At 33.9% G+C, this 27402-nt stretch overlaps 1 protein-coding gene across 3 annotated transcripts in view; it reads right to left on the bottom strand.

Moving 5' to 3' along the window:
* Positions 1-381: 381 nt before the first annotated feature.
* Ppp1r12a (protein phosphatase 1 regulatory subunit 12A) overlaps positions 382-27402 on the bottom strand; it is a 108790-nt gene continuing 81769 nt past the window's right edge. For 2 of the 3 annotated variants that reach the window (XM_042699169.1, XM_042699170.1), the window contains exons 13-25: positions 26883-27050; positions 26327-26503; positions 23116-23206; positions 21905-22105; positions 21535-21703; positions 18882-19003; positions 16163-16228; positions 13683-13699; positions 12274-12409; positions 10878-10982; positions 8328-8375; positions 5076-5126; positions 382-2564 (exon numbers count right to left, since the gene is read on the bottom strand). In XM_042699169.1, the coding sequence (XP_042555103.1) occupies positions 2478-2564; positions 5076-5126; positions 8328-8375; positions 10878-10982; positions 12274-12409; positions 13683-13699; positions 16163-16228; positions 18882-19003; positions 21535-21703; positions 21905-22105; positions 23116-23206; positions 26327-26503; positions 26883-27050 (1438 nt within the window). In that variant the 3' untranslated portion in view covers positions 382-2477. The remainder of the gene's footprint in view (positions 2565-5075; positions 5127-8327; positions 8376-10877; positions 10983-12273; positions 12410-13682; positions 13700-16162; positions 16229-18881; positions 19004-21534; positions 21704-21904; positions 22106-23115; positions 23207-26326; positions 26504-26882; positions 27051-27402) is intronic. The other variant, XM_042699171.1, reaches the window with a different exon arrangement.

Raw genomic sequence — 27402 nt, 5'->3', positions numbered from 1 at the left:
GACAGAAGAATAAGTTTAATTAAAAAAAACACAAAGCTTTTATGGGAATGAAATTTTGTGCTACTATACTGAGACTCACTGTTACCAATATTTTTTTTACCCACTTATCATAAAAAACTAGTTCTCAGATTCTGCATACAGACAGCTTTATGTAAAATATATAAACATTTGTCCAAATTGGTACACAGATTGCATAAATATGGCAATTAAGATTGCATTTACAGATTGCACGTACAATGTTGTGCAAATTATCACAATATTACAATTTCAAAAGTTATTTAAATTGGTATCCAAATAATTAGTGAAAAAATACCCATGCAGAATTTAAATAGCCTAGAACAAAATTTAAAATGTCTTCATTAAAAGTTCACACATTTAAAATAGTTTTATTCATTTTATTTGTATATGTCAAAATACATTTTTATTTCCAAAATAGTGGGTTTTGCAACTAGTTTCATGCAGAAACAAGGTCTGCTCAATACTACCAATAAAATCAATATAGCACAGTAGCTGTTCAGTTTTAGATACAAAGAATAAATAACCTAAATACAAAACACTAAAATATTAGAAACATGTATTTAATCATTCTTCACAGGCATCCAAACTTCACAAATATAAACCACAGCATGCCTTACTGTTGTGCAACCAGAACATGTTGCCGTCACTCAAACTGATCAGTTATCTGTATATTTCACCTCCACATGAGACCATGGAAACTCTATTCAGACCCACCATTCATACAGTTCAAATATAACCAAAAATAGATTCCCCACAACTATCCTTGTACCTTTAAAATCAAGAATCCTGAGCTTGGTAGTAAGAGCATAACCTTATATCTTCATAAAACCAATCAAGAAAGAGGACTGAAATCCTGCTTACCAAAACACCCTTCCCCAACCCCAAAATAATCTAAAATAGGCAGTAGGACACAATGACCTTTTAAAATGAAGGGGTACAAATTCACATTTAATAAAGTATACAATACACTCAATAATACAGTTAGCTACTATAAGCTTTACAATGTACAATTTATTCAAATGGCGGAACTGTTCAGTGGTTAAGGAGACAGTTATGTGCCAAAAAGATGTAGTATTTTTTGCATGGTTTAATGAAAATATAAAAGCTATTTTGTCCAAATAAAAGCCATCTTTGCTATATACTTAGTTTTGCTTTTTTTTCTTTCTCATTTATAAAAAGGCCATTGAATGTATAAAATGGTCTGAACATGATGGTGGTATCAAAGTCAATGCCTCTTCATATGGCAATAACAGTGCATTTAACATTAACTCACGGGTTAGGTCTGCAAATGATTTCATAGCATTACTTTGGCTAGCACAACAGTTTTAGACAGCACTCAGATAAATATAAGTATGTGAAATGTGAAGCAATTATCTTATGCAACTTTAATTATGTTTGAATACTATCAGATAAAAACAAAATAAAAGTACAAGTCCTTTACAGTAGAAAATTTTGTAAAGCTAGGGCTCCATATAATGTGTAACTTTTAAAGTTGTTGTATCATATTGTTAGCAAATTTGTTTTTAACACTATCACGGAGTAGCCTACTTTGCATTAACAGACATTTGAAATAAGAAAATAGTCAAGCATGCCATGTGGTGGTCTAAAAAATCAAAACAATACACTTATTTATATATACAGCATCACTCAGTACCTGCTAAAAATGAATGTGAAAGTTACAGAATCTAGTATCTTATACTACAATTAAAAAAAACAACAAAAACGAAAGGTGACCAATGAAGACAGAAAACAGGTCTTAAAAGATCTAATCACAACTGACTTTAAAGCATTCATATAAGAAATAAATGCATATTGCACAAACAGTGAAAGCAAATGTTCCACCAAGCAATTCAGGTTCAGGTGGGAGACAATACATTAGCATAATACATGACAATTACCTCAGAAGAGGAAGTTGGTTTTTTTTTTTTTTTCAGTTAAGTGAGAAAGCTGTGAATACATAGAAGACTCTGCCACATGAAGAGTTAGAAAGAAAAAAATACAAACCCAAACTTAGATGTAAAGAAAAAAATTAAATATTGAAAAACTGGAAACTGTGGCACATCAAAAAATGCTGAATAACTGTCTTCTGTGAGAGCTCAAAGTTTCTGTTGACACAAAAGTATCTATGTACAACTAAGGCTTACTGGTTAAATATCGGAGGCATACCTGGCCTTGAACACTTTCCTTATATGCTGGAGCTGTAAACAAGTTTTCTCAGTCATTAAAAAAAATCTCAGCAGCTGCATTTACATGAAACAATGGTCTTGATAACGAAACAAAACAAAAATCCCAGAAATTAAACAAACAAAAATCCTAGATAAGAGGGCATTTGGCAGGATATCCGAAAATGACAGTCTCCAAGGATTCTTCTCAGGCTTCCAGTGACTGCCAATTATGGTCCACTGGGTAACTAGTATGTGCAATTCCTGCTGCTCTGTTTTTGCTTTTGTTTTTTAACTCTACTTGGAAAGTTTGCTTATAACTCTGATCAAGGCCCCATTTTCATCCTTTAGCCTCTGGTTGTCTGCTTTTAGGTCTGGTAACATCTACATGGGGAAAACAGAAGAACAAAAGTTGCAATAGAAAGATAAAACATTCTTAACAAATGTTATCACCTAAAGTGTTCAATCTTTGTCAGTTATATGTATTTCTAATTTCTAAAACAAGGATCATGAAGGAAAAAAAATACTGCGAAGCCATTAGTTTGATAATGGAATGAAATGTTTATTCTATCAAAGTTATCTACTGAAATGTAGTACTATATCACTTGATTATGACTAAGAAGCACACTGTATTAGTGCAGCCAAGAAAATGAAGCCTGCTTTTGTTAGGATAGGTACTTAAAGTGAATTCCTTTGAACGTTCCTGTTAATACCTAAACCAAAGTCTTTTTATTTATGCTAGTTAAAACCATAACACTGTTGTTCTACAAGAAAATCAGTCTATTTAGGCAAGTTTTGAGGGAATTAGGCTTGTTTTAAATTATTAAAATTTCTTAAGCTTAAGTACCTAGTACAATGTCTGTTTCAAGACACGTGCTTATTAAAAATAATTTTTATCAGAATAGTATAAAGGAAATTTTAAATTATAGTAAAACATGTATCCAAGAAAACAATCATGCACAAAACAAGTATTTGAAGCAAAGAGAAAAGCACCTATCTTTGCAACACTGAAATTCAATTTTACAGACAAACTGAAGGAATGAAAATGCTACAAATTAAATTAATTTTCTACTAAGAATAATTATATAAACTTCCATTTATTATTCAGCTTTGCCAGGTCAAATAATAAATGGAATAGTTTATATTTGAGACATGAAATAGTACATTCCAAAATCTTCTCACAATTACTAATTATATAAACTAAAACTTCTACTTGAAAAACTACCTTAAGCCACGTCTTTAGGAAGTTTTTTATTTTATATAGAACCAATTAATTCTTATTTGTGTTCAGAATGTTTAAATGTAAAATACACTAACTTGAATTTACACATTAAGGTATCTGTAACAAAGAACTAAATGAACATAACTTCAGATGGTTCTCAATGAATGTTATTTTCAAATAGATGATATAGGCTTAATTTGGTTTTAAAATATATTAATTACATGTTAATTATATGCTTTTTTTGCATTCCACTTTCTTTCTAATAAAGGACTATAATTAGACATATTTTAATCCCAGAACATTTTTAGCACAAGTCTTTAAATTCCTAAATCTTTCCCTGGTCTTACACTGTAAGTTGCAATATGTTATTAGTGATACTTTAAAAAAATTCTGAGAAGCCATGCATAATTAAGGAGTTATATGATAAACTTCAGACACAATGGTATTAATTTGTAAAAATGTGCTTTTACAAAAAACACACTAAAATAAAAACACCTGCCTGGCTCTACCAAGAAGAAATGATGAAACTATAATTTACAGGCTCACAGAATGCGGTTGCCTACAGAACCCTGAGCGCTTGGCTACCACTCTTGTCAAGGCCCTATTCTCAGTCAGCAGTCTTTCATTTAACTCTCTCAGACTCTGAATCTGCTTTATTTGGTGCAGGTTCTGCAGGAATCAGAACATAAAGACATAAAAATAAAAAAAAAAAAAAAAGAAAATGAAGAGTACAGTCAGAAAACAAAGAATTACAAGGTAATGAATAAAAAGGAGCATTCCAAAAGATTTAGAAAGGTAAACAACGTATTACTAAAATTCCATTTCAAACTGAACATACAAGCAAATAAACTTCAAAAGACTTGCCGCTACTTTTCAAAGCCTCTCAATAATAATGGCCTAACATTATGAACTAAATAATTCAATAGAACATTTAAATATTGAATTTTAGAATGTTGTACTATGTCTTAAGAGGACAATTTATTTAAGGCAATGTGGTAACAGGCCATTAATTAAATGATCTTTTTCTGTTTTTCCTGCAGAGTGGTCAAAATTCAAAAATATTTTCACAGAGAATGAATTTAATACATCTTTGCTTATCCCTTCTTCTAATATACTTTATTTCCACAGAAGAATGTTTTTTATCTCCTTGTATTTATTTTTGTTCGGTCATGGGGCTTGAACTCTGGGCCTGGGAGCTGTCTCTCAGCAATTCAGCTCAAAGATAGCACTCTACCTCTTGAGCCACAGCGCCATTTCCGGTTTTCTGGTGGTTTACTGAAGATCAGAGTCTCACAGACTTTCCTGCCCAGGCTGGATTTGAACTGCAATCCTCTGATCTCAGCCTCTGAGCCACTAGCGCCCAGCCATGATTTATTTTTAAAGAAACATAAAAGTATACTTAGACATAAAGAGCTTCACAAAACCTTTCCTCTTATAGTTATTATCTAATTTTTATACCTGAATATCGAAAGTGTTATACATTTAGATTGTCAAAATGATTTGGGTTTTACATCTTCTTCTAGCTCACTACAACCTGGATTTAGAAAGAAAGAGAAGCAAAAGATATACATAACTCACTAATTGGGTAATTAGCTCTTTGAACAATATAAACATTTATACTTGCATAACATTTAAATCCATAAGCAGTACTATTTCTCACATGATCTACTTACTTTGAGCTCTTCTTCCATTTCAGATATTCTTCTTTCTAGAGCTCTTCGTTCCTAGATCAATTTAAGGTACCATTAATGACATAATGATTTCAGTTTCAATTTTTTCTCTATATTGTGAAATAGTGACACTTTAGAATCAATGATAAAATCAGGAGCAGTGTATAGAAAAATGTGATGCCAGTGATGTGAAAGAGCTTTCCAAAATGAGAAAATATGAAGATCTTTATTTTTTATTACTCTTCATGAGCTCTTTTTTTAAAGCTCTAACTTTCTGGTGAGATGCTACATAATGTGTTTAATCATTTTTTTTTTGTTCATATAAAGTATAGGCAACCAATCTCCAAGACTGAAGACTGTATAAGAAAGGAAAAAAAAAAAAAACTCACACAAAGATGCAATTATACTACTGTGATAGAAGCAGAAAAGCAAAAGCAAAGGTGCCTAGGATATGTGTACTTTGCAAATCTAACCACTTTGTCCTCTAACCACAATGTTTACTGGCCATTATTTTATCCACTTGCTTTTATAGTTTTGTATATAGGCTGATACTGTGTGTAGCATTAATGCGGTGATCTAATGGAGTAGCAACTCTAGCATAACTCATTTCAGAGTGACAGGCAAAGCCAACATACAATATATTATTGCAGTGTACTGTTTTATTTCCTTTATCAAATAAGCATTCTATGGTGTTATGCCAAAAGCAAGCAGCAGTAATTGATGAACTGTAAAACTGGTTAGGTCATACCGCCCAGAAGATACTGACTCTTGCCGGTCACCTTTCAGATACAAACCATTTACATTTAGTTTAATGACACTGAAACTTTTCCCAAGACATTCTCAGATTAATAATTCATGTTGATTTTTAGTAATGCAGTACATTTACTGTAAATGTAAATATCTATTGTTTTTGAAATATGTAAGTTTTAAGAAAAAGATAGCATCCTACTCATAGCCTTACAAGTGCTATATAGAATCTAAAAATCACATGGTTCAAGATTTCAAGTCAAAATTAACTTTCTCTATATAGACCTTTCTCCTAGATAATAACACATAAAAATTTCATATGAGCAATTATATTTTTGAAAATACTAGCATAAGGGAAAAATTTAATCCTCAAAATTTGTCAAATATTGCCAGGTGCTGGTGGCTCACGCCTGTAATCCTAGCTATTCAGGAGGCTGAGATCTGAGGATCAAGGTTCAAAGTCAGCCCAGACAGGAAAGTCCATGAGACCCTTATCTCCAATAAACCACTGAGAAAATAGGAAGTGGCGTTGTGGCTCAAGTGGTAGAGCTAGTGCCTTGAGCTGAAGAGCTGAGGGACAGCACCCAGACCCAGAGTTCAAGCCTCGCAACCAACAACAAAACCCCCAAAACTTTGTCAAATATCAGAAATAGAATTTTGGTTGAGAGATAATTTACCCAAGTCTCAATTTTATTAGCTGTTTTCAAGGTTTTAAAAGTAGTAGAGTAAGAAAAGAATTCTATTCTCAACTGCTTGATTTTATAGGCTCAAACAAACAGTTATAAAATTACAAGCCATTACCTGTGTTGGGTAAATGTATTACATTAAAAACATTAAAAAATATGGTTAAGAGAAAATGCATACAAATTGCTCAGCCCAGTGTTTATCTGATATACACAAAATGCTGAATACATGTTAGCAGTTCTCAATACTACAAATATCAATGTTTGTTAAATTGAGAGTAGATGAGCTACTTTGTAATTTACCTGCATCTGACAAGCAGAAAAAGGAGGTGAGGTGAAATGTGAGAATATTAACGAGTGAATCACAAGGATGGATACCAAAGTATCAATAATCTCTGTTTGATAAGATTGATAAAGATAAAAAATAAAGATAATATATTTGATTCTTATGCTAAGATTAGGTTTTTGTGACCAAAATATACGACTTTCCTAAGAAATAGAAACTATTCTCGAGTATGACTGTGTAACAAATACAAATATTCTGATTGTGTATTTTGTTCTTTCATGTCAACCATTAATGAGTAAAGAGAATTAATCTAATCACTTCTGCATAAATTATCAAAATTCAAAAGGTTATATAAAACTATATGGTAATATAAATATATAATAACTATCTATTACATTTAAAATATAAGTGATTCTGTATTTTTAGTGATTACGAGTTATAAAATTTTTTTCTTCCTTTTTTGAGATCACAATTTTGCTATGTAGCACAACAGTGTGATCTTGAGCTCTACAATACAAGTCAGGCTGTCCTCCTGATTCAATCTTCTGAAGATGAGGATTACAGGTATGTACCACCATACCCAACTAGTTGTATCAATTAAAAAAAAATGACCATAGAACTTAATTTTAAAAAGTTCCAGAATGCTAAAAGGATAGTGTTTTTAAGATATAATTTAGTACATGATAGACATTAATAAATTATTTTTAAATTTGTACTTGTTTTTCATTTTTTTTGTGAAAAAGGCAAACTGGTAATTTTCAAAATGGAATAGAAAATAAGTTTTCAATATTACCTTGATGTCATAGCTACCAGATATAATTTTTTCTTTGACAAAACCTCTACAATGAGGTTTAGATCAACTGCACTGCAGACTTGCAAACATTCTACAGGTACATTTCCTTTTTTGTGTGTGCTGTCCTGGGGCCTGGGCACTGTCCCTGAGCCTTTTTCTTTTTATTAAACCATGATCTTTGTATCTCCTAGATTTACAATCTGTGGAAGTAGTTGGGTGCTGGTGGTTCACACTCGCAGTCCTAGCTCCCTAAATGAGCTAAGATCTGAGAAGGATGATTCAAAGCCAGCCTGAGCAGGACACTTTGTGAGATTTTTTATTTCCAGTTAATCACTAAAGAGCTAAAAGTATAGCTGTGGCTCAAGTGGTAGAGTTCTAGCCTGGAGTATTTTATCCCAGGCCCTGAGTTTAAGCCCTAAGCCCAGCTCATATGTGCACCCCCCAAATGGAAGTATTTAAAATTTGAGAACTGAAGTAAATGTACACAATTAAAATATTTTAATAAATATACATGTATTTATAAAAAATAAAACAGTATTAAATATTACTATAGAATACATAATTTCAGTACACATGATTTAAAAAATTCTCTAAAATACAGAAATACAATACATTAACTCTTAGGGCCATTTCCTATCTAGAGAGACAAATTAAGACTTAATTAAAACTGTCATCTATAAAAACAGAATACAAGAAACCCACACTGCTTATACAAAAAATAACAGTTAATAAAATGGAATACTTACCCTTTTTTCCATTTCCAATAGTGACCTATCAGCAAATCTTTCTTGTCTCTGCAATAAGGTAAGAAATTACAAAATGGGATGTAAGTGCAATGAAGATGGGAAAAGTAACTTTCTTTAATACGTATTAAAAGAAATCAAAATATTCAGGTGGTATAATACACATTCAAGTATATAATAGGTTTGAATAAAGGAAAGAAAAAATGATGGACTTTGAATTTAGTAGATTTAAAATTGTCAAATATCTGGGAACAAATTTATCAAATGACATGTCTTTCAAAAGCAGATTTGCTAAATAACCAGTTTTACTAATTCACAAAGAGTGTTATTTGCCAAAAAAAAAAAATTTTTTTTTGGTCAGTCGTGGGGCCTGAACTCTGGGCCTGGGCGCTGTCCTTCAGCTCTTCAGCTCAAGGCTAGCACTCTACTACTTGAGCCACGGCATTACTTCCGGCTTTTTCTACTTATGTGTGCTGAGGAATCGAACCCAGGGCCTCAAGCATGCAAGGCAAGCACCCTACCACTGAGCCACCTTCCCAGCCCTGTTATTTGCCAATTTTAAGAAATGCTTTTTGTTACTACCAACCACAAAATATATGTTGTATGTCATTTTAGTTAAGCACAATTTCACTGTTTAATATGGTAATTGTGCTTTGTGATCAAAACCAGGGCTTTATGGAATGCTAAACAGTACTTAATGATCCTAATATGGTAATTTAAAAATATTTCCTTTATATAATTATTTTCTGCTTTAATCACATTTTAATATCTTCAGAACTTGAAGCTAAGTTTATTATTATTATTATTTTAAGTACTGATGCTGGGCTTCAGCACTCTCTTCAAGCTTCTGTGTTCAAGGTTAGGGCTCTACCACTTGAGTTACAGCTCCACTTATGGCTTTTTAGTAATTAATTGGAGATAAGAATCTCATGGACTTTCCTGTGCTAGCTGGATTTGAACAATGATCCTCAGAGCTGAGCCGCCTGAGTAGTTCAGTTTTACAGATAGGAGGCATTGGCACCTGGCTCCCAAGATAATTTTTGATACTTTCTTTCAGACTTTCTTCATTTCAAATGTTAAGACATACAAAATTTAAGAAAGGCCTGGTGGAATTCACTTATAATTCCAGCTACTCAAGAACTGGGGAAGATCATAGTCTGAGGCCAGCATGGGAAAAGTTAGCTGGATACCCCACCTGAAAAACAAAACTAAAAGCAAAAGGAGTGGGGGCATGGATCAAGTGGTAGAACATGATATTTTACCAATTATAAAAAATGGTGAAGATAAGGGACTGGTTTTTCCAAGATGGAATTAAGAACTCAGAAGGCATATATAACATGGATCAACAAACAGCAGAGGGTGTGGGTATGTTTTGAGATTATATACAGTTAATATAAAGTATCTTAATGTCACCTTTATGTAAATACACCTTACCCTGTTCATCAAACTAGCCAATTATGAGCAGATTGTGAACCTGAGCTCTACCAATCTGAGCAGAGGGGAAGGGCCTGCTGTGTTAGGAATAGGCAACGGCCTGTCTCTTCTGCCTGCTCGCCAGATTTATGGCTGATAGTGTACTTGCAGAAGTAAATTTTGCCTTGCTGAGACAAAAGAGACTGGACAAAAAGAAGTATGTGGTACCACTATCAGAACTGAGTATGTAATTTTAGATTCTGCTTCCAAGCTGGATTCTTGTACTAAGAGGCAGGAACTAACTGCTTATGCTAGGAAGTACCATGTTAAAATTAAATTGTTGGTATTTTTTTTAAATTACAGGACTCCTTAGAGCTTTTAACATATAAATAGACCCTGTAAAACTTCCAAGATTTAAATTATGAAGCAATTCCCAAGATTCTTTGATCACAAAGTTTTGCATTGCTTTTTTAAAGGATGAGATGTGCTTATTATTATTTCCCAGAACTAGAATGTTCCAAGGAAAAAGACCTTGGGAAAATTCCTAGATCTTATGTACAAGATGGTAAGTCTTCTTGGCTATCTCAATTTTGTTAACTGAAATTGTCTTCTCTTGGCATTCCATAGGAAGAAGCACTGAGGAGTTAAAATTACTTTGTTCCAGCACTACACCTCATCAAGCATTTTTAACCTGAAGAATAGGAAATACTCATAAAATAAAAATTGTTATAAAGAAATTTTGAGGGCAGCAGATGTAGCCCAGAGGTACAAGGCCAAGTACAACACAAAAAAATTAACTCACAGCACAACACAAAAAAATTATGACTATAAGATCATCCTCTATGCTATAAAAACTTCAATGCCTTGATCCAACTGGTATGTATGATGGAAGTAAAAATTAGATCCCATATATAACAAATAAAAACTTGACTTTTAATTATATTTCTATTTAATAACTTGAAAAAAAGAATATATTTATCCATAAACTGCACAGTATTGATCTTTTTTATTATTATTAGTTTTACTAGTTAAGCTACTATCAATAACCAAATTTGTCTTATTATAGAAAGTTTCAATGTGATATTTTAGGTTCAATGAAATACAACTATTATCTTGAAAGTAACAGAGAAAAATACAAACCTGGGTGGCCTTTTCCAATTGCAATTTAAGATCTGTTAGTTCCATATTTGTATCATGTAGCTGTGCCTTTAGCTTTTCATTTTCGGCTAGAATTTGTTCATAAAGCTATAAAAATCAGGTGAAAAAAAACCCCAAATTATTTTTCTGCTCTCTTTTATTTTTAAAAAAGTTATCTTAATGATTATATTAAAACAGAAAGACTAATGTAGTGTATGTATTAGAAAGGATACATTAAAATATTTCAACTCTTTGTGGGTGCTTTGTGGTTATAAATAAGTAGTTATAGAAAGTTAATTTATTATGTATACATTTTATAAAATAATTCTGGCATTTAAAAATGTAAGATGTTAAAGAAAATTCTGATTTTCCAAATTCTTCTAAAGAAGATTTAGCGATCTGACTTTAAATCAGGACTACATATCTCCATTGCAAGTGTAGCCACTGGTGCCCAGCTAGCTATACACTCTTTTTTTTTTTTTTTTTTTTTTGTCGGTCGTGGGGCTTGAACTCTGGGCCTGGGTGCTGTCCCTCAGCTCTTCAGCTCAAGGCGAGCGCTCTACCACTTGAGCTACAGCGCCACTTCCGGTTTTCTGGTGGTTTACTGGAGATAGGAGTCTCACGGTCTCTCCTGCCCGGGCTGGCTTTGAACCGCGATCTTCAGATCTCATCCTCCTGAGTAGCTAGGATTACAAGCGTGAGCCACCCGGCTTAGCTATACACTCTTTATAAAACTGTTCTCCCACTTCAGAGTAACTGTCAAAGCTTTAATTCAAACAACTGTCACCCAGGAAAATGGACAAATATCACAAGTCTTCTCCACAAACTTCATCAAGCTTAAACTCTTATGTGAAAAATAATAATCAGAATTTTGTACTGTTGAGTTTCTAGGATTTCTTAATTATTTCCAACCTTCATTCTAATAGCACCAGAACTACCATACTTTTTCAGTTACCCAGGACTTTATTATTCTTTACAAACTATATTCTCTGTACGCTTACTACCAAACAGAGAAGCCATATATGGTAGATCAGTATTTGGGAGGCTAAGCAGGAGGATTACAAGTTAAGGCTTGGCCAGCCTGGGCTATATATAGCAAGACCCTGTTAATGTGAATGTGTGCATACACCTCACACCTCTGCCTACTAAATGTCCCTTTCCAGTTCAATCACAGTAATTGCATGAGACAATACATGTAAAATAAAGTCTTGGATACTTTTCCCTTTAGAAAATAATACATAAGTAATCTATGTACAAATAATTTACAAATATGAAAAAAGAAAGTCATTTTCATGATATTGATTTCATTAAAAGTTTTTCAGAATAAGATTAAAATATAAATATCTCAACACAAGAGATAACTTATTTTTAATTTAATATAATCAAACAACCCAAGTACCTTTTTGAAGTCAGTTGAGTCATCCTTTTCTAGCCTGCTACTATAAGGTTTTCTGTCTTCTAAGTAACTATACGATCCAGAGCGGCCCAGTAAGGAATCATACCGATCACTAGATGATGTGGAACTGGTATCATATCTTTAAAAGATGAGTTCAAATCAAAAACTTTATTACAGGCTTTCACAAATTACAATAACATACATATTAGTATACAGTGACTTGTTATTCTAAAATAGTAATATTTTCGTTAATTTGCTATGAAATCAACTTTTGTGATACATTTTTAATTTTTATTATTAAAATATTTTTATTTTTGTATTAACTTGTATTGAAGAAAAAGTAAAAAAAAGAGAATCCTGATTTTATAGTATGATAAATTATTTCAACAGATTTAAACTATATTGTTTTCACATTTTAACATTTCTGAAATCAGAACACAGCTTTTAAGTAGTGATGTATTAAAGTTTAATTGGTAATACTTTTCCTTTTATGGAGGTAAAAATGTTTTAACAATAATAACATCTTAAATTTGATGAAATATAACATTACCTAAGTGTCAGGTTTTCCTAAATAGCAAGAATAAATCTTACTAACTGAATTCTTTGCAATTTGGTTATGAACTAGGCTATCTTTTCTACATTTCAATTCAACAGAATTATCAGTGCATCCATTTTTTTTTTGCTATACTTTAACAATTATAAACTAAACAACTGATCATGATTAGATTCTAGGATACAGTAATTTTGAGCTGGATGATACTTAAAAAAATATCTTCACCCATTTTTCTTATATCTAAAGCAAGGCTAAGGGAGAAGTTACCTAATAAAATTTCTAGCCAACTGTGGATTTCATCAGTTCCTATGTCAATGAGACAATGTTGAAATATCTTAGGAATCTTTGGAGAACTTAAGAAGAGTCATTATTGGAAGGTTAAGAAAACTTCTTATTCTTTCGTAGTGCTTTATACTATCATAGCCAGTCAGCCAAAAATATAGCCTTTAACAAAAGAAGCTAAAAAGTATAACTAGTTCACCTAAATTTTTTTTTTTTTTTTTGTCGGTCGTGGGGCTTGAACTCTGGGTCTGGGCGCTGTCCCTCAGCTCTTCAGCTCAAGGCGAGCACTCTACCACTTGAGCTACAGCGCCACTTCCGGTTTTCTGGTGGTTTATTGGAGATAGGAGTCTCACGATCTCTCCTGCCTGGGCTGGCTTTGAACCGCGATCCTCAGATCTCAGCCTCCTGAGTAGCTAGGATTACAGGTGTGAGCCACCAGCGCCCGGCTCACCTAAATTTTTATGCATCTTTATTACCCATCTAATTCCAATTCTAAATTTTACAGAATCCAGAAGTAACAAATGCTTTTAGTGAAAATACAAAAAGAAAAAAAGTATTAAAATCAAGTTAAACATACCTAGAAACAGAATCCGTCTAGAAAGAAAAGAAACACAGGTTTATTAAAATTAAACCATTAACCTAAAAAAACCTGAATGCAAGAATGATCACACTATTAAATTAACTTATAACATTCATTATGTTTGCTGTTTTTTTCCTCAGAGAATAGTTGGGGATATAGTCAGTGACTGTTCTTATATGCACAGTATAATCACATTTAGAAACATGTTTTATACTTCCTACAAAAACCAACATACAGTATTTCTTAAAGAAAAAAATAAAATGATTAAGAAACATGTCCATTATTTATGCTCACTCAGCAGGAAAAAGTGATATATTTATACTATGTTAGCATATTATATTGCCAACTTCACATGTTTAATTGTCAATTTCTCTTATTTTAGTGGATTTTTGCCTTGGTGTTATACTTGGCTCAAGTTTTTCTGTGTGTACTGATCCCTGGGGCTTGAACTCAGGACCTGAGCCCTGTCACTGTGCCTTTTTTGCAAGGTTAGCATGTTATCAGTTGAGCTCCAGCTTCAGCTCCAGCTCTACTTCAGGCTTTTTGATAGAGGAGACAAGAGTCTCAGACTTTTCTGCCTGAGCTAGCTTTGAACTGCAATCCTCAGATCATAGAGGAGCTAAGTTTACAGGTGGAAACCAAGGGCACCCAGCCAAGTTTTTATTACTAAGGTTTTTTTTTTTTTTTGTCAGTGCTGGGGCTTGAACTCAGGGCCTGGGCACTGTCCCCGAGCTTTTGCTCAAGGCTATCACGCTACCACTTGAGTCACAGTGCCACTTGTGGCTTTTTCTGTTTATGTGGTACTGAGGAATCGAACCCAGGGCTTCATGCATGCTAGGCAAGCACTCTACCACTAAGCCACCTTCCCAGCCTAATTACTACCACTAAGCCACCTTCCCAGCCCAATTACTAAGTTTTTTTGTAAGCTAACCACTTTTACCAACAAATAGCTTTAAAAACAAACAACTGACAAAACTAAATTTCTGACAGTATAAGGTAATTCAAATTTTGCATGATAAAAATTTATCTTATTTTAAAATTTATGTTCTATAGATAGATAGCATAAGCTTGATTTACAATTTTCAGTAACCTTTCAACATTTAAGTATTTCTTTAGCCAAATAAATACATGTGAGGAAGTCATTTCAGCACAATTAAATAAACCACAGAAATTTTATTACTGAATATATTTTAAGGTAATGATGACACCATTCCTAGCTACACAATTCTAACTCATGTGGTACAGTTAAATTCCTATGTGAATATTAGAGCTCCTTAAAGTATTTTCATTTTTTGTGGGTGGGAGGGGATGGGGATACCTTGAATTCAGGGTCTGAGAGCTGTTCCTGAGCCTCTTTGTGCTCAAGGCTAGTGCTCTACCACGTGACCCACAGCACCACTTCTGGTTTTTTTTTTTTGGTCAGTCATGGGGCTTGAACTCTGGGCTTGGGCGCTGTCCCTGAGCTCTTCAGCTCAAGGTGAGCGCTCTACCGCTTGAGCCACAGCATCACTTGTGGTTTAGTGGTGGTTAACTGGAGATAAGAGTCTCATGGGGACTTTTCTGCCCAGGCTGGCTTTGAACTGTGATAAGCAGATCTCAGCCTTCTGAGTAGCTAGGATTACAGGCATGAGCCATAAGAGTCTCATGGGGACTTTTCTGCCCAGGCTGGCTTTGAACTGTGATAATCAGATCTTAGCCTCCTGAGTAGCTAGGATTACAGGCGTGAGCCACTGTGTCCGGCTCCTTAAAGTATTTAATCTTTTTGAATAGTCAAATTGAAAACAGATAAGGGAAGGGCAACTTAGAAAAAAAAAAAGAAAGAAAAAAAGCATTGCAGAAGAAACTTTCATATAACTGCCATTTACAAAAGTAAAGCCTGAGACCATTACTTCTGGATTTCTACTACTCTGAGTATCCATTAAATATTTTCATTTGGTCAAGGGTATTATTATTATTATTTTGCCAGTTGTGGGGCCTGAACTCTGGGCCTACGCGCTGTCCCTCAGCTCTTCAGCTCAAGGATAGTGCTTTATCACTTTGAGCCACAGCACCACTTCCAGCCTTTTCTGCTTATGTGGTGCTGAGGAATCGAACCCAGGGCCTCATGTATGCAAGGTAAGCACTCTACCACTGAGACACCTTCCCAGCCCAAGGGTATTATTCTTTTTCTTGCCTTTTCACCTCTGAAGGGTAAATCACAATAAACTACCCTCACTAGAATGTTACTGGATGAGTTGACAACTGTTGCAAATCAGTAAAACTATCATTGCAACTGAGATCCAGAATATCCCATCATCTCTAAGACATTCTTAGTGTTCCTATTCAATCCTTCCTTCCCTGACTTCCAGGTAACTACTAATATGATAAGTAGGTAAGTACTGTGTCCAATAACTGTTCTGTGTGAATAAATGTAATTAAATATAATTTAAAAGCAATCTTTATAAATATTACTCAATGCAAAAAGTCAGGCTCTTTACCTGAGTTTCTTTTTTATTGGACCCTTCTTCTGTATCTGATTGTTGTTCTTGTTCATTTTCATCACTCTGAAATAGATTACCAATTTATTTTATGAAAACAGAAAAAGATAAGTGACTCAAGAAAAATATATCAAGAAATAGAGCAAAATAAAACCTGATTTTTTTTTTTTTAACTGTAGTGCTAGAGACTGAACCTAGCATGTGCTAGGCAAGTGCTCTTTGACTATGCTACATTCCCCACCCAGGAAAAACTGATTTTAAGTTCATTTTTTCCTACTGTATTTAGAAAAACTCTTTTAACATGATAAAGAAAAGAAATTCCACTTTATATGATAGTGTATATACTTCAAAAGTCAAAATAAGTACTTATTTTTCCACTCATAATAAAGCAGTAAAAACAGAACTAAATTCATTGTTTTATGTGAAAATGAAAGGCTAGATTTGCTAAGTTAAGCAAGCCTAATGCAAACGTCATATTATGTTTAGTGGAGTTCCTTCTAGAAATCTCTTGGAAATCTACAGAGTATAGAACAGAAAATCAAAGTCATACTAGGCTAAAAATTTATAATCTAGCCTATACAAATATTCTACTGGAGGGTTATAAAAAATCTCAACAATTCGGGAAAAGGGAAATTTACAAACATACTGATTCTAGGTTTACTATAGAAGTACTAGAGATTGCCAACCAAAAGCTAGTTCACATGGGACTTTTAAGTCACATGGGACTTAAAATTATTTTAAAAAATTTAGATATAATTACCTCATCAATAAAGTGAGTATATCATTTTTAGATAATTGTTCCAAAGATTACAGTTATACAAGCTATCATTTTGTTAGCTAACAAAAATGGGAAGTAAAGTCAATCAGAGAGCCAGAGACACTGCTATTGTTGTATTAATTCCATGTCTTGATATATTACAGTTTCATGGGAGAACACAGATATTAGAAAGAAAAACGTGAGGATGCTGAGTTCCTAAAAAACAGTAACTCAGACCTTATTTTTTTATATTGTCTGCTACAGGTTTAAATATGATGTGACAAAAAGGGGAAAAAAGTCCTGTTCCTGGATGGCAGATTAAAACCAAATCAGTGTTGGCTAAAACTAAAATCTTGTAGAGTGCCAATATGGACCTGAGGTAGGGGTCCTTATAAAGCTGTTCAAATGTACTCATCCAGAAAGTGGGCTTTGTGATAGAAAAAAACAGCGTGAATAAAATTGGATAAAAAAATAAAAATACTACGTACAGCTTTACCTATGAAATTCCTAATATAAAATATTATTGGGGGAAAGGGCTGAGATGAGAAAAATGGCAACTTGGGGCCAGCGCCCTCCTTGACCCACAGCTTACATGCCTGTCATCCAGTACACAGGGGAGCTGAGGTTAGGAGGACTGACACCAGGCCAGACCTGGTGTGAAAAATCTCATCAATTCCTTCTTCATAGAAGGAGGTCAATGGTTTGGTGCACATTTGTGATGATGGGACCTAAAGTAGGTACATCAAGGTTCATATCTAGATAGGTGTGACCATATCCTAAAAAAAAAAAAAAAATCCAACACTGAACATGGCTGAAGATGTGACTCAGCATTTTCATATTAATTTACCAAGTGAAAGATACTGAGTTCAAATCCCAAGTACTGAAAAAAAAAAAAAAAAAGAGCTATAAAACATATAGTTGGGGGCTGGGAAGGTGGCTCAGTGATAGAGTGCTTATCTTGCATGCCTGAGGCCCTGGGTTCGGTTCCTCAGCACCACATAAGCAAAAAGAAAAAAGCTGGAAGTGGCGATGTGGCTCAAGTGGTAGAGCGCTAGCCTTGAGCTGAAGAGCTGAGGGACAGCGCCAGGCCCAGAGTTCAGGCCCCACGACTGGACACTCCCCCCCTCCCCCCAAAAAAACCATACAGTTGTACTCATAAGCTTTTTGAAACAGGTGTAATGAACTACAGTGTTTAATCAAGAAATTGACTCTCAAAATAAGGATGACAAAGATTTGAGTATAGGGATTTTACATTGCCATTTTTACATTTATAAGGTATGTTTTTACTATATGTTATACTTCAAGGTTTCTAGGCTGAGAATAGCTGCTGTAGAGCACTTATCTAGATTTAGTCCTTAGTTTTACAATAAAAATGAGTAAAAAAGAAAGAAAAAGCCTGTTCTTTAAAACTGGGAAAATCAAGGTACTACAAAAAAGACAAATTATGTTTGCTGATCTGTAGTTATGTGCCATGTTGAAACAGCATAAATTTTTACATCAACAGTGCTATTGTATATAAATAACCATGTCAGACACACAATTAAGAGTTATGGGGAAAAAAAACAATTTTGCTGTTATTTGATAAGTACTACTTCTACCCATAATTCTTGGACATGGAAATAGTTGTTACATACAACTTACAGTTTTATTTTGTTTGTGAAAAATGAGATTAAAAAAAAAATGAGACTTGTAAAAGTTAGATAAAGGAGCAATTTAGCATTTTAAAATAATAAAAAAGTATATTTTGAGCAATAGCCATTACAATTTTTATTCCAAAATTGTGAAAGAATTCCTGCTCTTAAATAATAGAATGTAAATATTTGTTAATCATTTTTATAAAGAACTTTAGTCTAAACCACAGTGATGAGTTCAAGAATATGTAATTTCAGACATATAAGAAATTATTAGTTTATATTTGGGCAACATTATGAAAACTATAAAGTAGTTCTAATAGGTTCTCACATCTTGTGTCCAAAAGGAAACTCCTGTAGATCTTCTTTTCTCTCTTGGTCGACGACGTTCTCGGATTGATTTAGGTTGAGATTTATCTTCACCTTCTTTCTCCTCTTCTTTTTTTTCTCCCTCTGTTAAAGATTACAATAGTGGTAGCAATTTATCTTGAAAGTGCTTTGAAAATATGTGTAAAGATAATTCTAGGTCAGCTTACTTTTTGAAGCCTCCCAAATGTATCCAGTTAGGTTTTTGATCTTTTTGGTGCTCCTGTACACTTGATATAAATGTGCAACTCTAACTTCTGGTAAGATACATTCCTAATGATCATGAAAATAACTACCTTCATTTTCCTAGTGTCTAAAATAACTTTTTCTGAAATGATAATAACATTTGATGAATGGAAAATAATGAAATTCTTTAAGAAGAATGGGATTCTAGATATTAATGTGTGGTAGCAAGGTTGCTATATATAAAGTTAATTCTAAGAGGCAAAAAAAATACAAACATATCAATGGTGGGAGAAGTTATAGGACCCATACAAATTTAAATCAATTTCTTCTACTATTGCCAGTACTTACATAATAGTAGTACAATATTTACTTTATTAATATTAGACAAAATTATGGCTCACACTTTTCTGAAAAATGTATGTCTTTTGTTAAAAATAAATCAATAAATCAATGTTAAAATATAAATATAAAAATGTTAGAAGATTTGTTTCCTCCCTGCAAAGTTTCAAGCTTGTATAAAAATATATCAAGGCCTCAGAATACATTAAAAATGTACATGTACGTGGAACATGAATGATTTAACACTTTCAAACTTAAGTATATTTAATTTCTATTAAATTAAAATAAAAAATGATTTAAAAATAATAGTCATAACAAAAGAATGGTTAATGCTATTTTTAAATAAAGTTTGATCAAAGATCTAAAGCAGGTGGGTGTTGGTGGCTCATGCGTGTAATCCTAACTAATCAGGAGGCTGAGATCTAAGGATCACGGTTCAAAGACAGCCAGAGCAGTAAAGTATGTTTCTTGTCTCCAATAAGCCACTAGAAAACACCAGAAGTGGCACTGTGGCTCAGGTGGTAGAGTGCTAGCCTTGAACGGAAGAGTGCAAGGACAGTGCCCAGGATGAGAGTTCAAGCCACAGGACTGAGGACTCCCCCCCCCTCCCAAAAAAATAAAGATCTGAAGCTCCAATATGTAATATAAGTGGGTAAAATGGGACAATGGCTCAGGAGGACATAGTGATGAGTGGTGATAGGTGTGTTTTATAATAGACTCAGCCAACTGTTAACATGTGAGAATTCAGCCTCAGTGTTGCAATTCTTTTGTCTTTCTTTTCTAGACATGACTTGTGCATATTAAACAAATGACCTACTACTGAGTTACATGCTTAGCCTTCAACCTTTCAAGAAAAACAAAAAATACAAACTTTTTCCTTTTTTTGGTAGTATTTGGGGTTTGAACACAGGACCTTGTGCTTCTTAGAAATGTGCTCTATAGTTCCAGCCCTTTTATTTTAGTAATGATTTTTGATAGGGTCTCAAATTTTTGCCTGGGCAGGCCAAGACAATTATTCTACTTATGCTTCCCACTGTAGGTAGGATAATAGGCAGTTACCACCATGCTCAACTTTTTTTTTTTTTTTTGGGTCCGGTCATTGGGTCTGAACTCTGGGCCTGGGCGCTATCTCTCAGCTCTTCAGCTCAAGGCTAGTGCTCTACCACTTGAGCCACAGCGCCACTTGCAGCTTTTTCCTTTTTTGCTTATGTACATGCAAGGAAGCGCTCTACCACTGAGCCACCTTCCCAGCCCATGCTCAACTTTATTGGATGAGATAGGTGGTCTAATATTTTCCGTGAGCTGCTGGCCTATGGCCTCAAAACTCCTAATGTCTGCAACTGGGATTACAGACATGAGCAACAGCCCCTCAAACCAGTTTATATATAATTAATCCTAAGCTTACATGTAGCTTAAAATTTTTATAAACACTATACAGGCTTCACATCTAGTGGTTTAATGACTGAAATATTTCAATAACCACCAAGAAAAAATCTGGAAATTAAAAAAAACTTAATTTTATGACTTACCCTACATGATTACTGGTATTATTATGCTTAATATTAGACTATGCTTGAAAAGACAAAATGTCTAAAATTAAGAATAATTTTATTTAGTACTCACCTGTGATAACAAGTAGGAATTGTATATTAAATAAGAAAGTAATGGACAGTAGATGAGAAATCTATGAAAATTTTGTTTTAGCAAAGACATCAAATGTGTTAGGTGATTTTAGTTGAAAACAATTTCATATACAAACAAAACCATTTAAAAATACAATCTACATTACATAGGCAAGAAATAAATTAAAGCACCTGAAAACTGCTACATTAATAAGTCACCCACCAGTTTCTCTACATTCATTTCATAGGTGGACATGAAAATCTTTGTATTAACTTATAAAGGTTTTTGTATCAACTTCAGACCACAGCATTTGCTGTATCTGTTTTCTACTTTGCTCATGTTCATGCTTGCATTCTTTCTGTTTAGGCTAAGTAAGTCACAGTTTAAGTAATTCCTTTTCAGAATAGGAATATCCAATTTTAAACATTATTTAAAGAAAACAATGTGTTAAAAATATTTGATCTTCCTACCTCTTTCATTTTCTTTTGTTAATCCTCGGGAGTAGGCTGATGTTATACCTACAAGACTATTTGGCCTGTTGAGTTGACTTGAAGCATACAGTGAACTACTCAAGGAAGAAAGTGAAGACGACGGAGTGGTTGAACTTGAAGTTGATACTGGTCTGTAACGTGGATAAGTCTGTGAAACATTAAAATTTAAACCTATTTGAAATAGTAAACACAATAAAAAATATAGAATACTTAAAAGTAATTTTCCAAGTCCAACTTCCAGCTAAAATTTTTTCATATTTTATGGGTTTTGCTAGCACATAAATCTCTTGTATATTTGAAATCATACAAATGATTCATCCCACTTGTTATAGCTCATTAGATATATTACCTCATCATATGTCCTTGAGTACTTCTGTTTATATTCATCCTCTCTAGATGTTTCTGACTCTTTCTTTTCTTCTTGTTTTTCTTTATCCTGTTTTTCTTTCTCTTCTTTTTCTTTTTCTTCATTTTCTTGCTCTCTGGTTCTGGTAGAACGACTTCTTCCTATTGTTTTTTCCGCCTCCTGAAGATCAGTCAATGTCACTCCCTACATACAAAATGGGATAAATGATAAGAATAAAGTTTGTTTCAAAAAGAACATTTTTGTAATAGACAGATGAATGACTTAAAAGTCAAAGATGCATATTTAGAATTGGTTTGATAACTAAAATTTTGAACAGCAAATTATATTAATCTGAACTCTGGGCTTGGGCACTATCCCTCAGCTCTTCAGCTCAAGGCTAGTGCTCTACGACTTGAGCCACAGCTCCACTTCTGGCTTTTATTTTTCTGCTTATGTGGTGCTGAAGAATCGAACCCAGGGCCTCATGCATACAAGGCAAGCGCTCTACCACTGAGCCACCTTCCCAGCCCCATTCATCTTTAAATGAAAAATAGTCGTACTATATGAGTACCTGTTTCTAGTTCAGATAAGGAAGAACCGATATGTATGATTTATATATTACATGTATTTATGTTTTAAATTTAAAAAGTTAAAGTTTAATGAAGATTTCAGTAAGAATACTGTTTTTAGAGGTTAGACCAAGAAAATAAAGATACAAAAATGAAAAAACTATGTTAAGACAACAGTTCACTTTGAAAGGTAAGAAATGGTTAAGACTGAAAGAGCTTTATACTGTGAAAAGTAAAAACACAAAGGAATATGAGTAGAATGACAAGGAGAGAGTAAGAAGATAATTAACTACTCTGAGAGACTTTATTTTCTCACAGTGTATATTAGCTGTTTAATATGTCCAAAAAGAACCTATTTTCCACCCTCTCAGACTTATAAATATTCACAGAACTATAGCAATTATTAGATACTTTATATGATTAATTAATTATGCAGTTATGAATGAATGAGGGACTAAGAAATAAAACAAAACCTCCTCAAATACTCAGAGATACAAAGTTATATATAGGTAAATGTATATACTATTAACAGTGTAACCATAGTGACATCAATATTTTTCAGAGCAAAGTGAAAAAGATTATTTGTACATATTAAACATGTACAAATATTTGTATTTTTATTTGTGTTATACGTGTTAAATATACCTGTGTTGATCGTCTAGACTGTCTTGCTTGTCTAGATCTTGCTTTTCTTTGGGATTCAGACTCTTCATCCCTAACAGGAGTGAGGTATGATCTATGGTAGTAAATTAAAAAAAAAATTAGTTGGAGATAACAATGTCTATGAATGCAAATACATATCAATGTTTGTGATTAAACATCAAGTCATAGTTAATGATTAGTTTAAAGAAAAATAATCTTTACAAAATGGTTGTAGCCACTCTGAAATTGAAATTCAATAATAAAATCTGATCATTTCCTTTTAGATTGGACTAAATCTAAAAATTATGTAACATACCATATTCTTAATTTCTTCCTAACTGTGTAGCTCAATTTTTTTTTTTTTGCTGGTCTTGAGGCTTGAACTCTGGTCTTGGGTGCTATCCCTGAGCTCTTTTTGCTCATATGAGCCACTACCACTTGAGCCATGGTGCCACTTCTAGCTTCTTCTGTGATTTAATTGGTGATAAGAGCAGACTTTCCTGCCCAGTCTGATTTCAAAATGCGATTCTCAGATCTCAGCTTCCTGAGTATGAGGATTATAGACATAAGCCACCGTTGCTTGGCTCATGTAGCTTAATTTTAAAAACAGGATACTTATGGAAAAATGTAAAGAACTGAAGATTAAAAAATTTAGCTCTGGGGAAGGTAGAGTGCTTGCCTTGCATGCATGAGGCCCTGGGTTCGATTCCGCAGCACCACATAAGCAGATAAAGCCGAAGTGGCGCTGTGGCTCAAGTGGTAGAGCTCTAGCCTTGAGGTGAAGAGCTGAGGGACAGTGCCCAGGCCTAGAGTTCAGGTCCCATGACTGACCAAAAAAATTAGCTCTGTTGAAGAACACAGAAGCATTAAGCAAAAGGCTAATTTACCATAATAGAACAGGGCACAGTTTTTGGTTGATTTTAATGGAAGAAGCTGTCTTACCCTTGCTCCAACACTATCCAAAAAAAGTGATAATCTAACCTTTGTTAATATACAACTCTTTCAAGGTTATTTTATTACTAGTTTTGAAATTTTAGTAAAAATTTACCTGTCAGTTCTATTCCCCTTAAGGGACCAATTTCCACTATTTATTTATAAAAAAAATTTTTTTTTAAAGGAGCAGGATATGGTAGCTCACATCTCTTAATTTTGGTTGCTCAGAAGGCTGGGATCCAGAGAATCATGGTTTAAGCCAATTGGACTGCAAAGTCTTCAGTCACTTAGCTCATTTAAACCAGTAAAATGCTGGGCTTTAGGTATGTAAGAAGTAGTGGAGTACCAGTGGAGCAAGTGAGCCAATCAAGTACAGCGCCCTGAGTACAAACCTAGGAATAGGCAAAAAAAGGAAAAAAAAGTGTGTGTGTGTGTATGCCTAAATACTTTACCAGTACTTTTAAATACAGAACGAAAGATATACCAGGTGCTGGTGGCTCTTGTATGTAATTCTAGCTATTCAAGAGGCTGAGATCTTGAGGACTGAGGCTCAAACCCAGCTGGGGCAGCAAAGTCCTCAAAAAATGAGATTTCATCTCTAAAATAACCAGCAAAAAGCTTGGCTAGCTGCACGTCTAGAGCAGTGTGCTAGCCAAGCAAGCAAGCCAAACAAATGCAATTTAAGGGGTTCAAACCCTCGTACCCATAGTATAAAAGAACACAGATATCAAATTTCTTTCTAAATTTTTATTCACTAGCATATATTCCAAATTCCTTATAATACTGCTCTTAGCCCCCTTTCTGGTTTCCTATTAATTTTAAATGACATGTGGTTCACTGACTAAACTCTAGACTGTCAATGTCTTTGTTCAGTGAAATAATATAGTGAGTAAGCCATACTCCAAGCATTCTTGCCATTGTGCTTTTTACTAATGATATAATAGATATCACATTCCTGTTCATACCTTGAACAAAAAAACCCTGAAAATTCAAAAGGATATCTGCCCAAAGATAAGCAAAGATAAGACAGCCCTCTGAAACATAGCAGCTCACATTTACCTGAGAATTCTTACAAAATTGAGTCATTTTGTGTGTGTGTAAAGCTAAGTAAGTTTATTTTCTGCCACCTGCCTCTCTTTATAAATCCCAAACAACTGTCCAGTCACTTTTCTTTCATCAAATGCTCCTTTTAAAAAAAGGGTTTTTCATTCTGCTCCTTAACATGACTTTACACATATAGACCTAACAAATTTCTGAGTTTTAAGTACCCTATCTTCTATTTATTTCCTGTATGTCCTTTAAAACTCTAAATTCAATAGCCTATCTTCAAACTCCTTAGAACCACAGGTTTTTCAGAATTCTTTTAAGCATATCTGTTTATTTTATATGCACAGATATTCATATTTCTTTCCCTTCATACCCAATTTGATGACTCATTATTATCAACATTAACTTCTGTTTTATCTTCCCCTCCTTTATCTCTCTGTTTCTCTTGGCCTCAATTCTTCTATCTCCATATGCTAAATAGGTGGGATTACAGGCAGACACCACCATATTTCCAGTCCTCCAACACCTCTTTTTGCCTAATAAATTTTGACATGAAGATAATTTTGACAGATCAAGACACAGTAGGGAACAGGGTGTAGTCCAGTGGTAGAGTCTCTGGTTTTCATCTCCAACTAACAAAAAGGAACAACAACAAAAAAGAAATAAAGAAAAAAAGAGTAAAGAAAGAATAAAGCTAAAAGAAACAAAGAAGACTCTTTTTTTCACCCAATTTTCTTTTGTAGTGCTGCCTTTCAAACCCAGAGCCTTGCACATGCTAGCAAGAACTATACCACTGAACTCTACACCTATCTATACCTCTACCCAAAATTTTTATAATGAAAAATTAAAAAACAGAAATAGGTTAACACTCATCAAATATCTAAATAAAGGCAGAAAACAATGAGAAGAATTTTATCATGTTGCATCTAATTTCCCATTTAGATCTGCGTCACAATTTAAAAGGAAGAACACAAAAATCTGGCTTGTTGCCTTTAAACAGTAACACTAAATCTTTCAGAAACAGGCAATCAAGCCTAAATACACATAACTGCTAGTTATATCAATTTGCCTAGTTCTGAGCTGATGTATACAGTACTTCATTTATTAGCCTGCTGAAGAGATAGTTGTCAACTTCAAACATTAATGAACAATGAACAAAATGGAACAAAACAAACAAAACTCAACTTTCACCACAGGGCACACTTATCAGCAGTACTTTAGAGCCTTTACACACCTGCGTCTTTCCCTGACCTCTGATGTGGAGGAGACAGTGCCAGCAGTAGTTGTAGTCAGGGTTGTGGTAGAAGCTGCAGCATTTACAACAGTTGGAGCAACAGGAATGGTCACTGCCGTAGGAACACTGTCCTTTTCTTTTTCAGTACTATCCTCAGCCCATAAACGATTTGAGGTACTATAGCATCATAAGCAGCAACACAAAAAAGAGAAAAGGAAAATAGCTAAACAATGAAAGCACTTTCTAGCAGCTGAAAACATGTGACAACAGGGATGGATTTTTTAAAAACATAAGGCAAGACATTGTTCAAGTCAATCAAAAAAGCTCATCCAGAGCTGTTGGCATGAGAAAGTAACATGTTAAGCAGTCTAATTAGGAACTTAATTTTTACCCCGAACATGCATAACTGCTTATTTTTGGAACCAATTTTTGTTTGCAAATAATTTTAACAGGGTAAATAAGAAAAAAATCCAGAGCCCCACAAACTTCTAAACAAAGATGCATGCACATACATAAGCACACACAGTAGACCTGGACGCAAATGTATGTCACTCACCTGCTTTGTGAGCCTGCTGAGGAAGAACCCGTTGTAATCTTTGTAGTAGTGCTTGTGCTGGAAAATAGGCTTTTCTGAAGCCCAGCTGCAGAGGTAACTGTTGGTGTTGATGTGGTGCTTGGAACACTAGAACTAATCAAATCATCTTGTCTTCTACCAAAGGAGCAACTAAAGGAAAGAATCATATCTATATAGGATGTATTTGCATGTGTACTTGATATTTAATGTCTTATACATTATACAAACTCACAAGACTAGGAAACATCTAAAAAACTGTGTTCCTACATACATATATATGTATATGTCTGTCTGTCTGTCTGTGTGTCTGTCTGTGTGTCTGTCTGTGTGTCTGTCTGTGTGTCTGTCTGTGTGTCTGTCTGTCTATCTATCTATCTATCTATCTATCTATCTATCTATCTATCTATCTATCTATCTATCTATCTATCTATCTCCAGCACCAAGAATTCCATCTATAATTTGCTAGAGTTTGGATAACCTCACTTATTTGGTTTTGTATCAT

This window comes from Dipodomys spectabilis, unplaced genomic scaffold, assembly GCF_019054845.1.
Source record: "Dipodomys spectabilis isolate Male_0828 unplaced genomic scaffold, ASM1905484v1 ptg000234l, whole genome shotgun sequence".
Taxonomy (NCBI): domain Eukaryota; kingdom Metazoa; phylum Chordata; class Mammalia; order Rodentia; family Heteromyidae; genus Dipodomys; species Dipodomys spectabilis.
This window is presented reverse-complemented; position numbering and strand designations above follow the sequence as displayed.